At 44.7% G+C, this 15,000-nt stretch overlaps 1 protein-coding gene across 1 annotated transcript in view; it reads right to left on the bottom strand.

The window, feature by feature from the left end:
- Nucleotides 1–15,000, bottom strand: part of cunh8orf34 (chromosome unknown C8orf34 homolog) — a 175,464-nt gene that overhangs the window by 127,870 nt on the left and 32,594 nt on the right. The window contains exon 7 of the mRNA XM_076291170.1: nucleotides 13,590–13,756. Coding sequence (XP_076147285.1) covers nucleotides 13,590–13,756 — 167 coding nt within the window. The remainder of the gene's footprint in view (nucleotides 1–13,589; nucleotides 13,757–15,000) is intronic.

Here is a 15,000-nt window from a genome sequence, read left to right as displayed (position 1 = left end):
TGTGTATTTGTGTGTGTATGCAAGAGAGAGAAAGAGAGAGACAGGGTGAAAGTGTTTGGGGTATGAGTGTGTGTGTGTGTGTGTGTGTCCATGTGTCTGAGCATGAGTGTCTGAGAAGTGAGTCAGAGTATTTAAAATGTCTCCAGCTCCCATTCTGACAGCACAGTGACTACATTTAATTTGAGTTTTGATAGCATGACAAAGCCATAACATTACACTGCATGCATGACTTGCCAACTACAGCTGTGTTTTCCTTGTGCCTTGTCAAAGATATCTGATACACTGGCATTAGGACACTCATGAGGTCAAATGATTGTTCTGAAAACATGACCACCATAATTACATGTTCTTTTGTACTCTGAGGTGACCACAACATGGTTCATTTTCTAATAGAGGTGCTTTACACAACCCTACTCGGAGTGGTCCTGTCTGCTTCCCATCAATAAAAACCCAGCGCCCAGATTGCAGATCAAAACATGGACACAGCCATTGGCTGGCTGCTTAAATACTCAGCCAGGCATGTCAGCTCAAGGTATTGTACACCCTTTTTAAAGCAATGTGGGTTTCAGGACAAGGCCTCATTGTTGCCATCCCATAAGACCTGCAGAGAACGTTTATTTGTTTGGTTCCGCATACATGACGGCTGTTAAAAGTCGATGCCAACAATGCAGCCCACACCGCAATCAGAGGCAACTTCGTATCAGACAACAGCACAGGGGGAAAAAAGCTTATAATGTATCCTGAAGAATCCCGAGATTTAGATAAGAACGCAAACACACACGCACACACAAAAAAAAAATCTAGAGGGAGGCTCATGTCTAGACACAACACTCGGCAGAACACTCGCTTGGCTCGAGCGATCGCCCGCTCATTTGTCAGCTCACCCATCACAGTGCAGCAGTGGGAGTCAGCCATGCGTGGTTCCAGTGTGTCACCCGATGAGCCTAGTGTGATAAATAAAACGGCGAAACCAGAGAGAGAGAGAGAAAGAGAGAAAGAGACGTGGAAAGTATTCGAACGATTTCGTCCAGACAAAAGCTCGAAAGGCGTAAAGGAGGAATCCTCGCCCTCTTGATCGCGTTGAAAATCGCCCAGACAAAGAGGCGTTTGTGCGTCAAGTTGTGAGGAAAGTTTCCGTGAGACTTAAACCTATCTCAGATACACTCAAGGACCTCCCAACGCAGACGCACACAGTGTATTCATTGAAAGCACAAGCATGCATATCTTTTTAAAAAAGAAAAAGAAAACAAACCACTGTTGACAGATTTCTGGATGAGAATTTACGACGCTTTGCATGGAAAAAACGATATCATTCCCCTTCAAAAAAGTATTTGTAGACTATAATATTCGAGACATTAAATAGTAAAAAAAGTAGAAGGCCCTCTTTCATGGTACCACTAAAGAAAAACGGGACATCTGTGGGGGGTCTTTAAAGGAAGGGGGGGGGAAGTGGCTGATTTCGTTGCAGTGTTGAAAGGGTATAATTAGGCTGGCTTTGGAACTGACAGATTTCACCTTCTTATTGGAGGAGAAAGCCGGCAGACACGCAGACCCCCGTTGTCGCCACCCCCAGACAGACGGGCTGGTGCTGGCCCAGACCTGGTGCAGTTACGGGCCACTCCTCTCACACGCGGTCCATTTGGGTTTCATTAGAGGCTGAACGCAACACAACGCTCCCATTCAGCGGTTAGTCTGTACAGAGACATGCTTTGAAGTAAGGAGGGAGGGGGGCATGTTGGTTTGTTTAGTAATAAAAACAATATTCCAACTTTAATTTTGAAATGACGTCTCCCTCTACTATTGTGTACCCTTGGTTTTTTTTCTGGCTAAATATGCTGAGATTCCAAACCTCACTTCTGGTATGGATTGTGAACAGAGGTTATGATTAACATCAGATGGGTAGAGACAGAAGAACATGTTTGATGATGATCGATAGTAAAGTCATGAGCAATCATTAAGACTGACTGGCCAACTCTCCTGCACGCTAGAGTTCAAATCCTCAGCCATGTCTCTCATTTGAAAAAAATATCATTGGGTGGATTAAAGGCTAATTTATATTAACTGAACACATATGTAAATATCGGTTTATTTCTAATCCCAGTTAAGGAATTAAACAGTTCCAATAAAACTTTCTGAAACATTATGCAAACAAATTATTTGCCTAAGGCGTAAAAAATGATGGACTTTCTTCGGTACATAATCAGACAGAGTCTAAATTCAACGTTCAACATACATAGCCCAATTAATTCATATGATGCGTGTAGTTAGGGTTCAAAGGTTTCAAACCAGAGTCGAAGTGAATGATGTTGGTCCTCCCTTTGACCCACAGCAGCAACACTGCCACCTGCAGGCGACATGTTGTAACAGCAGCTGAGGTCTCCATCAGGACTGTGGGCACACTGAGCCGATGAGATTAGAGTGCAGTCATGATAGCAGAGCACACATCCCCAGAGCTCTGATAAAGCAATCTGCAGGGCTGCCAGGGGCAATCGGAGAGTGGCAGAAATCTCCGGCGCTCTTCCACGGAGGTCATGATTTATCTCCCTGTCGGCCATAAACACTCGGAGCTGCACCCCGATTACATAGTAATTACCTCATAAGGCCTATAACTCATTCAGCAACCGCCTCATCTATTTGTCAAAAACAGCTTCATCATCCGACAGACAGCGGGCCACTCCGACTCCGGCTCGAAATACTTGGGCACTGACAACACCGGCGTTTACGGACCTGCCATGGTGAGACAAGACTACACAACACAACAACATGACAACATCACCGAACGGCATTGACACGCAAAGCTAACAACAAGCAGTCTTTTGTTTCTCACAGAAAACAACTTGAGCCACTGAACCACAGAACCGTCGCACAAGACAAACCGTCTTCGCCACCCTCCGCGTGTTCAATATTTAGCTCATAACCAAAAAAACAAAAAGGAGCAGACATTACGCAAAGTCTCCAAGAGGTGACAACACACACGCTTTCTCTCATGCACACACACACAGACACACACACACACACACACACACACACACACACACACACACACACACACAGTGGCTCACACGTCGCAAAAAAACGTGCTGGTCAGTGAATAAGACGGGGTATTAACTTTGTTCATTAAAACATCACTCGCAGACATACTGCTGCAATTTCCCTCATGATTGAGTCACTGGGCTGCAGGGAGGCGTTCTTGTAAAGAGGATATAATGGAGCAGTTACTTTTTTACAAGGGAGATTTTTATCCCATCAGAGAAGCATATAGAAGCCAAGCGGCGCGACGCACGGCAGCCCAGCCCCGCTCAGCGCTAAGGCGGGCACTGCCCTCCCGACAGCAGCACTTTATGGGAGAGATTTAAGGCAGCTGTAATTTACGCCAGCAGACTGAACGCATGTAATCATCCAGGTCATCTTCCTCCTCCTCCTCCTCTTCCTCCTCGTGCTTTTAGTTGGTGTGGGGTTTGATGATACAGAACTGTTGTTTGTTTACTTGGTTGTCAAGGCAACTGTTGTGTCTGCTTCCTAGGGAGAGGGAGAGCTGGCGTCAGTGGGGGGCAGAGTGGGGTGGGTGCTGGAGTGTGTGTGGACGAGAGGAGGGGGGGGGCTTTGCAGGCTGCCAACACTGAAAGCCTACAACCCCCCCGCACACACATACACACCACTCCCAAAACATGTACACACACACACATACACACGCACTCACACACACACACACCATCCCACTCCCAAACCATACAAACACACACACTCCAGTCCTAAACCATAATCAGACACACACATACACACGCCACTCCCAAACCACACACACGCACACATATATAACACATGTATCCCCTACCAAACCATACACACACACATACATAAAGAAATATGGAAGGCTGGGGGATGACAAAGAGCTGCGTTCTGTGATCAAACCGCATTACTCAGCCACTACCAAGGGTCCCAAAGCAGCCCTCTAGTGGGAGTGAGCGAACGAGAGACACAGAAGGGGAGCGACAGAGCGCTGGAGAGTTGGAAACAGAGAGAGAGTGACAGTGTGGGATAGAGAGAGTTAGAGATGGAAAGGGAGAGAGGGAGAGAGGGAGAGAGTGACAGTGTGGGATAGAGAGAGTTAGAGATGGAGAGGGAGAGAGTGACAGTGTGAGATAGAGAGAGTTAGAGATGGAGAGAGAGAGAGGGAGAGAGGGATTGCATGGGAGAGCTGGAGTGAGTGCTAGAGACTGGGAGGCTGAGACCGAGGGGGAACGTGAGGCCTGGCGTTCCCCTGCTGCTCCAAACCCACGACCCCACAAAGTCTCGCTCAAAACCACCTTGGCCTTTCCATTCACCCAATCTGAGCATGCTGCCTCACTGATGCTCTCCTCTCCCATCCTCTCCTCCCTTCCTCTGCACTCCTCCTCTCTCCTAGTCATCTCTCCTCTCATCCTCCCCTTCCGGCCTCTCTCCTCTTCTCCTCTCTTCTCCCCTCCTCTCCTCTTCCAGTCTTCTCTTCTTTCCCATTCCTCTATCTTCCATCTCCCAACATGGACATTAATTAAACACTTGGGCTCTCCCCCCCCCCCCTCTGTTTTTTTGGCTGTTGAGCCATGCCTTGTGACGCCACTGTCGCTGGCAGACACGCAGCCCACATCGTACCGCACCACGCCGCTGCCGCCACCGCCACCACCCATGCCAACCCCACGCCAGTCTCGCGTCTCCTCTGCAAACCCAACGCGCCACGTCGCCCGACTCGCGTGGCCTGGAAACGGGAGGAGAACCTAACACCACATTTTCCCCCTTTTAATCTTGCCTTTTTTCCCCACTGCATTTTGTTATTTATCGTATGCATGTATTTGTGCTCTTTGGCAGTGCAGTCTTACCGTTGTGCCAATAAAACTTATTTGAATTTAAGAGAGAGACCGAGACAGATCGAGAGAGAAAGAGAAAGAGAGAGAGAGAGAGAGAGAGAGAGAGATTCACACTTTCACAGAGACCTCCATGACTATGCAGAGATAGATATGCGACCTTGTGCGTAATTATGGTGTGTACCAACATGTGTACGCGAGTACCTTTTCTTGAAGTTATACTGTTGCAGTAAATGTGTTGGCAATACATTGTATCATTTGTCAAAGCAATAAAACACATTTGAGTGGGGGAGACATGGGGAGACATGGGGAGACCTTAATCCTGCGGGAGGGGTAGCGGGCGGCAACAGGCGGCCTGTCTGTGGAGGGGATGAGGTCAGCGCTATCAATCTCTCTCACCGTCAGAGGAGGAGGAGAGGTACAGAGTCTGCCGGTGACATCAGCACAATGGGGGTTTGTTGCCTACCATAGAGCCAGAGGAGATGTAGAGAGAGAGAGGTGGTGAGGGGAGAGAGAGAGAGAGATAGATAGATAGAGAGACACACACGCACACACACACACACACACTGCCTTTGTAGTTATATGTGATGCATGATGTTCTGTCTTTGTTTTTTCCGTCTAACTACAGTACCTATGTAATTACAATTACTACCTGTATAATTTGGCAATACAAACTGTGCCAATACATCTCTATTAAATTGGATTGAGAGCGAGAGAAAGAGAGAGAGAGAGAGAGAAAGAGAGAGAAAGTGGATCATCAGAGAGAGGCAGAGAGATGGAGGGATAGGCAGGGCAGAGGTGTGGTGAGGAGGGAAGGGCTAATGGAGAGAAGTAATGAGAGAAGAGGTAGACAGTGAGGAGGAAAAAAGGAGAGAAAGAGGGAGTGATTGCCCTATGAGCCTGAGGGAGTTTCTCATGAGGAGCTGCTGCTGACATACAGCTCTGTGATTTACACCTCTCACACTTAGATATACTCCTCACACACAAATGCACACACACACACACACACACACACACACACACACACACACGCACACACACACACAGACACAACTTTACTGACACACACACACACACACGCACGCACGCACGTGCGCGCACACACACACACACACACACTTCTTCCTTATGGATGTTATTCAAATTCAAAGGTGCTTTATTAGCATGACTGTTGTTGCCAAAGCCAATGTTACAGAAAACCGAGATACAGCATACAGTGCAGGTATAAACATGTGAGCACAGAATAACCAGTAGCAGAAATAATACTAGGATGATAGGTAGTGGTGAGTGTGTGTGTGTGTGTGTGTGTGTGTGTGTGTGTGTGTGTGTGTGTGTGTGTGCATGCGCATATTTTTTCTCTCTTTACTTTTCTTTCTAATGTTTCACCTGTTTTTTTGTCTTAAGGTCATCTCTTTCTCTCTTTCTCTCTCTTCTTCTTTCTTTCCCTCTCTCTCTCTCTCTCTCTCTCCATGTCTTCCTCCTAAATTCTAAACTCAAACTCAAGCATATTGAGAGGAAACATTATCTTTATTGCTTTATTGTTTTATTGCTTTATTGCTAAGTATTCAAGGAAGGGACAGAAAGCCAAAACTACTCGAGGGTGAAACCAATGATTTAGTTGTAGCCACACAAGCAACAGTGTGTGAACAAACTGCAGTTCTGTTCTAAAGGTGACTCTACCTTGTGTGCCATGCTGCCATCCTGGACTGCTATGAAATCATCACTGTTCCTCTGCACTGTTCCTGTGTTGTGGCGTGCCATGAGACGCACAGTGTTGGCTAAATGCTTTGTTGTGGCAGAACTGTCCATCTGTCCGAGTGATTGAATTGTTTGCATGGATTTACATTCCTTTACACCATGGATAATCAAATTGAATGAATACATGCTATTGCGTTGTGCCGAGTCGTTCAAACGGGGTTGAACCTGAGCAGCCTGAGTTCCCTGCATATGTAAAAGGCAAACCATCATTCTCCACTGCTGCTACTGCTTTAGCAAATGGTGAGTTCACCGAGTTCATCCAGAGTGCTACCGTACAAACAGTCATTCTCACATATGGTGCTTCCCAAATCTCCTGTTAACTCAGGTTTTAACCTGAATACCCTCAACAGGTAGAATGGTAAAGCATTATCCTCTGCCATAGTAGAATATAAGTCCATTAATACTTCTGCAATAGAAACAGTCATTAGAATGCTTTTTCTTAAATCTACTATTAACTCCAATAGCACGGCTAACAGAAGTATGATATCAATTCCTGATTCATGTTACGTCCACTATACATCACTATCAGCGGTACAGGTGTCTTGCCAAGAGTGGCCACACTGTGGATAGGTTCCTGCCAAGGGAAAAAAAGATAATTTTCTAATGTTCTATTTTATTGGCCAACTATAAGACAACACCGTGGTGCCAAACCACAGACCGTCCTTCGTGAGCTAAGCCCAGCTTGTAACTTCTCGGTGGTTTCAAAGTGCGGTTTCGTCTGAGCAGCATTGCTTATGGGGAGTCAGTTAACTTATATTTTCCAGTGCGTGACTCACTTTATCTGTCTGACACGGGAGGATCTCATGGTCTTATACCCCACAATCACACACAGTCGGAGAGCTCAACAACCACTACTTCAACATTCAAACAAGGGGATTTTTACAAGACTTTTAATTCAAAATATGAATATGTGTATATTTATTACAGATGATTATATTTAATTGTACATACAGGATTGGTTAGTGGGTTAAGATGAGAATGACTGCACTCATTTGAAATAAACTACTCCCCTCTAGTGGTTAACTATAAGAAGTGCACTCTTTCTCTCTATCTCTAGCTTGCTCGCTCAGAAACACTCTTACACACACACGCACACACACACACACACACACACACACACACACACACACAATGAGCTAAAGGACTCAGAGGAATTAGTTGTGTTTGTTGTTCTGTACAGGTAAGTCTTCAGAGGACCAAGCCAATTACATCTTCACCTCACCCTCCTAGTTCACTCACGATCCCCAATACACAGCGACAAACAACCAAACTGACCTAAACACCATGTCATGCACATTAATGACACATTATTGATGTTTATGACTGTTGTCATAATGTGTCATTCGGTTTTTGTAATGTCAAGTTGACATTGTTTGGGTGTCATCATTATGAGAACTTGACATTAGCCAAGATTACATTATTTGACGGTGTCTTTGTCATGACAACTTGACATTAGCCAAGAAAATGTAACGCGTTTACAATATTGTCATGACAACTTGACATTAGCCAAGAAAGAAATGCAAGGTGTTTGGCATGATATTGTCATGACAACTTGACATGTAACTGTGTTTGCCCTGACTTATCTTCTAGGTTTGTGAAGTGATGGGCCTGAACAATTGACTGTCATGACACCATTATAATTGTCATGAATAATTTCCTTGGCATGATATTGTCATGACAACTTGACATAATTGTTTAATTATTACATGAACAAGTTCATAGAACTGTGTTTGGCCTGACTTATCTTTTAGGTTTGTGAAGTGATGGGCCTGAACAATTGTCTGTCATGACACCATTATAATTGGTCATGAATACTTTTCTTGACCTCAACTACAGTGATACAGTTTTGACTTGGCATTAAGCTGTCACAAAGAATTATTACACACCAAAATAGTTTCCTGACAGTGTCATGAATACTTACCTTTGACCTAAAGTACAGTGAACCATCTGAGATGTTTCCTGAACATGTCATTAAGTGCCATTACACTATCATGTAGGTCCTATTTCTGTACATTTTACATTTCTGCAACATTGAGCCTAATTTCAACTATAATAACAACAAATACCATACTAAGTCATGACTTAAAGGGGGAACTTGGCAACTATTTCAACGTAATAAACCCATTTATAAATCATTTGGATGGTTAAATGACCTGTTCAAAATGGTGACTTTCCCCGCTGCCCCTAGCGTCCCCAGGCGGAAAACTAACCTTGCAACATTGAGACTACCGTCCCGGAAAGAAAAGGGAGAAACAAGAAACTCGTTTTAAATCGTGTTTCTTACCTTGTAACATCCACATTGTTCTGCCGAACTTATGCTAACCGTTTCGCTAGCTTGTAAACAAATCCATGTGCTTTATCGTTACCTTTTTTCACAGTTTGAAATAGCATAATGCACAATTTCTCCAGCAGAGGGGAAATATAGCTAATCCTGCCAAGTTTCCCTTTAAAAGAGTTTATTTCAGCAATGAATTTTGCAAAACCATAATACATGGACATGTTACCATGCCAGCTAACCTAACTGTGCATGCGGAACATGCATTAAACTATTCGCATACTAGTCTTTAAGTACCATTTCATTGCCATCATTTCTGCAGCTTTTTCAAATCATGCACGAGTCTACCCAACACACCATTACGATGGCTGATTCCTAACCAGTAGTACCATTCAATCATTTTAAGGTGTGTTTTGAGGGACTGAGGGATTTGATTCCCCCTGAGACGCCATATTTGGTTTTTGTATGTCTGCAATGATTTAATGTTGTTCAATATGTATATCCAATTTATAATGGTGTCATGACAGCCAAGTGTCACTTCATAGAAGATAAGTCAGGCCAAACACAGTTATATGTCAAGTTGTCATGACAATATCATGCCAAACACTGCATTTCTTTCTTGGCTAATGTTGTCATGACAATATTGTAAACGGGTTACATTTTCTTGGCTTAATGTCATCTTGGCTAATGTCAAGTTCTCATAATGATGACACCCAAACAATTTCAACTTGACATTCCAAAAACCGAATGACACATTATGACAACAATCATAAACATCAATAATGTGTCATTAATGTGCATGACATGGTGTTTAGGTCAGTTTGGTTGTTTGTCGCTGTGTATTGGGGATCGTGAGTGAACTAGAAGGGTGAGGTGATGAGGAGGTAATGTGTATGACATGTGTCATGTCATTCTTATGATGGTTACATGTCACCCTTATGTAGACCCCTTCAAATAAAGTGTTACCCTTTAAACTAAGATGAAATGAGATGTGTGCTAGTCTTTTGTTTGGGGATTGGGGCTTCAAAATGGAACAAGCAAGGGACTTAACCCCAAGTTGCTTCAGGGGGACCGTCTGTCACTCTGGATAAGATAAGATATGAGATAAAACATCTAAAATATATATAAAAAAAAGATTATAATAAAAGATTATTATAAGAAGATTATAAAAAGATAATTTTAGCGCATCAGCTATTTAGCCTTGAATTTCCCCTGGGGATCAATAAAGTATCTATTTATCTATCTATCTACATCTATCTATCTAGCCTAATGAATATGAGGCAAATAGTCAGAGGAAGGAACCCTCACAGAGAAAGAAGAAAGACTCTCTCACAATCCAGTTGTTCCACGTGGCGCTGACTTTCATCAGATTGTCAGCCAAAGCTGAGATGATGAAAACACACACTCTCAACATGCAAACATGGAGGACCGAGACAGACAGAGAAAGAGGTTCTCACAGCACAGCGGGGCTGGAGCAGACCGCATGGCCAAGGCAGAGACGGCTCTTCACTTGGGTCGGCTGCTTTGATGCCTGTTCTGTGAGAATTTCATAAAAGAACAAAAGGCAGTAGACTGAAACATGAGGGCCACACAGAGAGGAAGAGATAGCACAGGAGAGGAGACTGGAGGAGGAGAGGAAAAAACAGAGGAGAGAGGGGAGAACAGAGGACACAAGAAGAGGAGAAAACAGGTGAGAGTAAAGGACAACTAAATATGATGTCAAAATTAGGAAACCTTGTGTCCTGAAGTCCTCTTTTGTGCTTCACAGTAAGCATTTAAAGTCAAACTCCATACAAAAAAAGACATTGTGTCACAATGTCTTACATTTGTCTCTTAAATTAATTAATTCATTCATTCATTCATTCAACAAATAAATACAATGTACTTCAGTGTGTAGCTTACAGTAAAGCTGCCCTCCACAAAAAGTGAAAAAAAGAAGAGTGAAAATGTCTGACTACAATTCCCATGTTGACCACCAGAGGGCAGTACAGGCCTGAATAAACCGAGTCCCTGAACCCTGGTGTATGTCTAACCCTGACGCACAGCTGACTCCAGTAACAAGGTCTCCAGCAACACAGGATGAACACGCTCAACCTCAGAGCTAATGAGCTCTTTTAATCTTCATCATGTAACAGGATCTCCTGAGCAACTCACAAGGTTCCCCTTGTTCAAAGACGCACTGGGCTGTTTTGCCAGCCAGTACTGGTAAGTGAGATTGAGTATCAAGGGGTACGGTGACAGTGTGTTCACACAGCTCACAGAGTTCAGAGGTGAACCAGGAACACGGAGACAGCTGCACTGAGTGAGGCCCAGGAACTATGTGTGTGTGTGTGTGTGTATGTCTGTGTGTGTGTGTGTGTGTGTGTGTGTGTGTGTGTGTGTGTGTGTGTGTGTGTGTGTGTGTGTGTGTGTGTGTGTGTGTGTGTGTGTGTACGTAAGGTGTACGTAAGGTTTAGAAGGAGAGGGTCATTTTCTTTGCCTGACATTTTTTTTAAACTAAGATTGTAAGAGCCCTTTTCTGAAAATAGCTGTTGTATGACAGAAGTCTGGTGATATGTGGTTTAAATATTGAAGCTGCCTGTTGAAGAACATGACTTTACAGTTGCTAATAGTGATATCGCCACTTGTGACATCTCCTCAAGTTCAGTTGAAATATCTCTAGATATCAGGTTCAAATGGTTTCTCATGCCAAATCATACAGCTACAGTACAACAAATAAATATTATAAAAATAATATAACGTTTTGTATCGAAGCAGCTTCAACAAACTACAGTAAATGAGTGTCCTGTGCATCAGAATGGAGCCCATGTTTTTCTGTGTGTGTATGTGTCTGTAACAGAGAGTTTCATGTGCATGTGTGTTCATGTGTATGTGTGTGTGTGTGTGTGTGTGTGTGTGTGTGTTTTGTGCATGTGTGTTCACGTGTAGGTATGTATGTGTGTGTGTGTGTGTGTGTGTGGGGGGGGGGTGCATGTGTATTCACGTGTATATGTGTGTGTGTGTGTTTGTGTGTGTGTGTGTTTTGTGCATGTTTGTTCATGTGTATATGTGTGTGTGTGTGTGTGTGTGTGTATGTATGCATGTGTGTGTGTGTGTGTGTGTGTGTGTGTGTGTGTGTGTGTGTTTGTGTGTTTGTATGTGTGTGTGTGTGTGTGTGTGTGTGTATGTGTGTGTGTGTGGGTGGCAGCAAGGGAACAGGTTTGAGTCTCACGCTCATGCAGAGAGCTACTGCCGCCACCGCGGTGCCGACCTCCTGAACAACTCGGGCACCTGTGGCGCACCTTGGCGCTCACTCATGCTCACTCTGAACGGGGACACTTTGGTCATCACTGAGAGCAGCTCGGCTGTCAGGCTTCAGGAGAGAGATCTCAGCCCTTAAAGGTCCAGCCCTCGATTCTGGTTGTTGATATTTGAGCCAATCAAATCAATTCCATCCCTCTCTGGTAAATCTGTTAGGGCTCAGGGCACATTTCACAAGTCCAGCCCTCATGTCTGTGTGTTGATATTTCAGCTCAATAGCCAATCAAATTATTCCCTTCTCTGGTAATCTGTTGCAAGGTACAGGGGAGATTTCTCTCTCTCCTTAAAGGTCAAGCAATCCATTCTGGTTGTTGTTATTTGATCTCAACAAACAATCCATGTGTGAACAAGATATACCTGTCAACACATTCATGACGCAAACAGTATTAGAAATAGTTTTCCCCCTTCTAGCATAAAGATGCCTGCCAAATTTCTCCTTCTTTACATAAAACTCTTTCTAAACTTGTGTGGTGCGCCCATAAACAAGCTGGAGGATGCACAGAGAGCAAAACAATCAGAAAAGTGTGTCCCTGAATCAGCTTCACCTCAGCATATTATGCTCTGATGAGCGTCTGCTTTGAGATTGAATCTGATGTCAAGTACTCATGCCGAGGGGCCTGTGAGATTGAGTCTGGATGCTACAGTACAATAGCTATGATGAGACAAAACCAATTGGCCTGTGATAAAAGAGAGTGACGGAGAGGACAGAGAAAGAGAGAGAAGAAGACAGGAAGAAGGAGAGAGAGAGAAAGAGTAGAGAAAGAAAAACAGAGAGAGAGAGAGAAAGAGAGAGAGAGAGAGAGAGAGAGAGAGCAGCATCCTCTGAGCAATCAAAATTTGCAGCCTCTGAGCACATCTCCTCAGCAGCTATCAGACGCAATTCAAAACACACATCTTCACAATCAGACATGAGGAAACAGAGTGCAGTCACACACCCACAAATACACACACACGCGCGCATCATTTTATATAATCATGTGTGTGAAACACTGCATGAGTTGAAGGTTTTATAAGAGTATGTGTGTGTTTATGTGTGTGTGTGTGTGTTAGATAGATAGAGTTACAGTATATAGAAAAATGGAGAGAGAAACAGAAGTACCATGTGACTCCCCAAACACAGATAGATAGATAGATAGATAGATAGATAGATAGATAGATAGATAGATAGATAGATAGAGACAGAGACAGAGAGAGAGAGAGAGGAAGAGAGGCAGAGGTATCTGATTCCCCATACCCTGATAGATAGATAGATAGATAGATAGATAGATAGATAGATAGATAGATAGATAGATAGATAGATAGGTAGATAAGTAGATAAGTAGATAGATAGATAGATAGATAGATAGATACATAGATAGATAAGTAGATAGATAGATAGATAGGTAGATAAGTAGATGGCGTCTGATTCCTCTTACCCAGCAGCTCCATGGCATCATCCTCATCCTCCATCTCGTCCTCGGTGACAGAGGGGGCGGAGCTGGGCATGGAGTCGAAGGAGTCCTGGGACAACATGGCCGCCAGCAGCTTCTTATGGTGCTGCTGCTGCTGCCGCAGGCCCTTGCTCTTGGTCTCCATCGACAGGCTGCAGGGGAGAGAGGAGGACACAATCAGAGACGAGAGGAGAGCAGAAGAGATGAGAGAGGAGAGGAGAGGAGAGGAGAGGAGAAGAGAGGAGAGGAGAGGAGAAGAGATCAGAGAGGAGAGGAGAGGAGAGGAGAGGAGAGGAGAGGAGAAGAGATGAGAGGAGAGGAGAGGAGAAGAGAGGAGAGGAGAGCAGAAGAGATGAGAGAGGAGAGGAGAGGAGAGCAGAAGAGATCAGAGAGGAGAGGAGAGGAGAGGAGAGGAGAGGAGAGGAGAAGAGATGAGAGGAGAGGAGAGGAGAAGAGAGGAGAGGAGGGGAGAGGAGGGGAAAGGAGGAGAGAAGAGAAGAGGAGAAGAGAGAGAGCAGAGGAGGGGAGAGGAGAGGAGAGGAGAGGAGGGGAGAGGAGGGGAAAGGAGAGGAGAGGAGGGGAGAGGAGGGGAAAGGAGGAGAGAAGAGAAGAGGAGAAGAGAGAGAGCAGAGGAGAGGAGAGGAGGGGAGAGGAGAGGAGGGGAGAGAAGAGAAGAGGAGAAGAGAGAGAGCAGAGGAGAGGAGAGGAGGGGAGAGGAGAGGAGGGGAGAGAAGAGAAGAGGAGAAGAGAGAGAGCAGAGGAGAGGAGAGGAGGGGAGAGGAGAGGAGAAGAGAGAGAGCAGAGGAGAGGAGAGGAGGGGAGAGGAGAGGAGGGGAGAGAAGAGAAGAGGAGAAGAGAGAGAGCAGAGGAGAGGAGAGGAGGGGAGAGGAGAGGAGGGGAGAGAGAGCAGAGGAGAGGAGAGGAGGGGAGAGGAGAGGAGGGGAGAGAAGAGAAGAGGAGAAGAGAGAGCAGAGCAGAGGAAAGGAAGAGCAGAGCAGAGCAGAGGAGAGGAGAGCTAAGGCAGATAAGCTTACTCATGGCCAGATTCCAACTCACAGACAAGGTGACATAGGTATCACCTATCATAGATATCATCAGGTACAGGCTGACTGGTCCACCTCTGAGCCAGAAGGGGGGCCCTGATAGCAGGACTGTCCAAGGTCAATCAGTGGACACTAAGAAAGTCAATACTTCTACCAGACACAATCTGCACAGACTCAGAATTACTTATCGTGAAAGTCACTTTCTATGCATTTTCTGTGCAGTTATTAAACATTTTTATCACTTTCTTATGACCATAGGGATGACAGATGCTGTTGCTGACTGATGTCTTTGCCACCTCTCTCTATGTTCTAGAGAGCCTATCATTTCATGGCACATGTTCTAATCCTCTCAG

Source organism: Alosa pseudoharengus, unplaced genomic scaffold (assembly GCF_046254945.1).
Source record: "Alosa pseudoharengus isolate Yale_2024_CS ecotype anadromous, Long Island Sound unplaced genomic scaffold, YU_APseudo_1.1 YU_APseudo_1.1_scf_18, whole genome shotgun sequence".
In the NCBI taxonomy this organism is placed as follows: domain Eukaryota; kingdom Metazoa; phylum Chordata; class Actinopteri; order Clupeiformes; family Clupeidae; genus Alosa; species Alosa pseudoharengus.
Note: the sequence above shows the minus strand (reverse complement) of the source record. Positions and strands in the feature narration are given on the sequence as shown.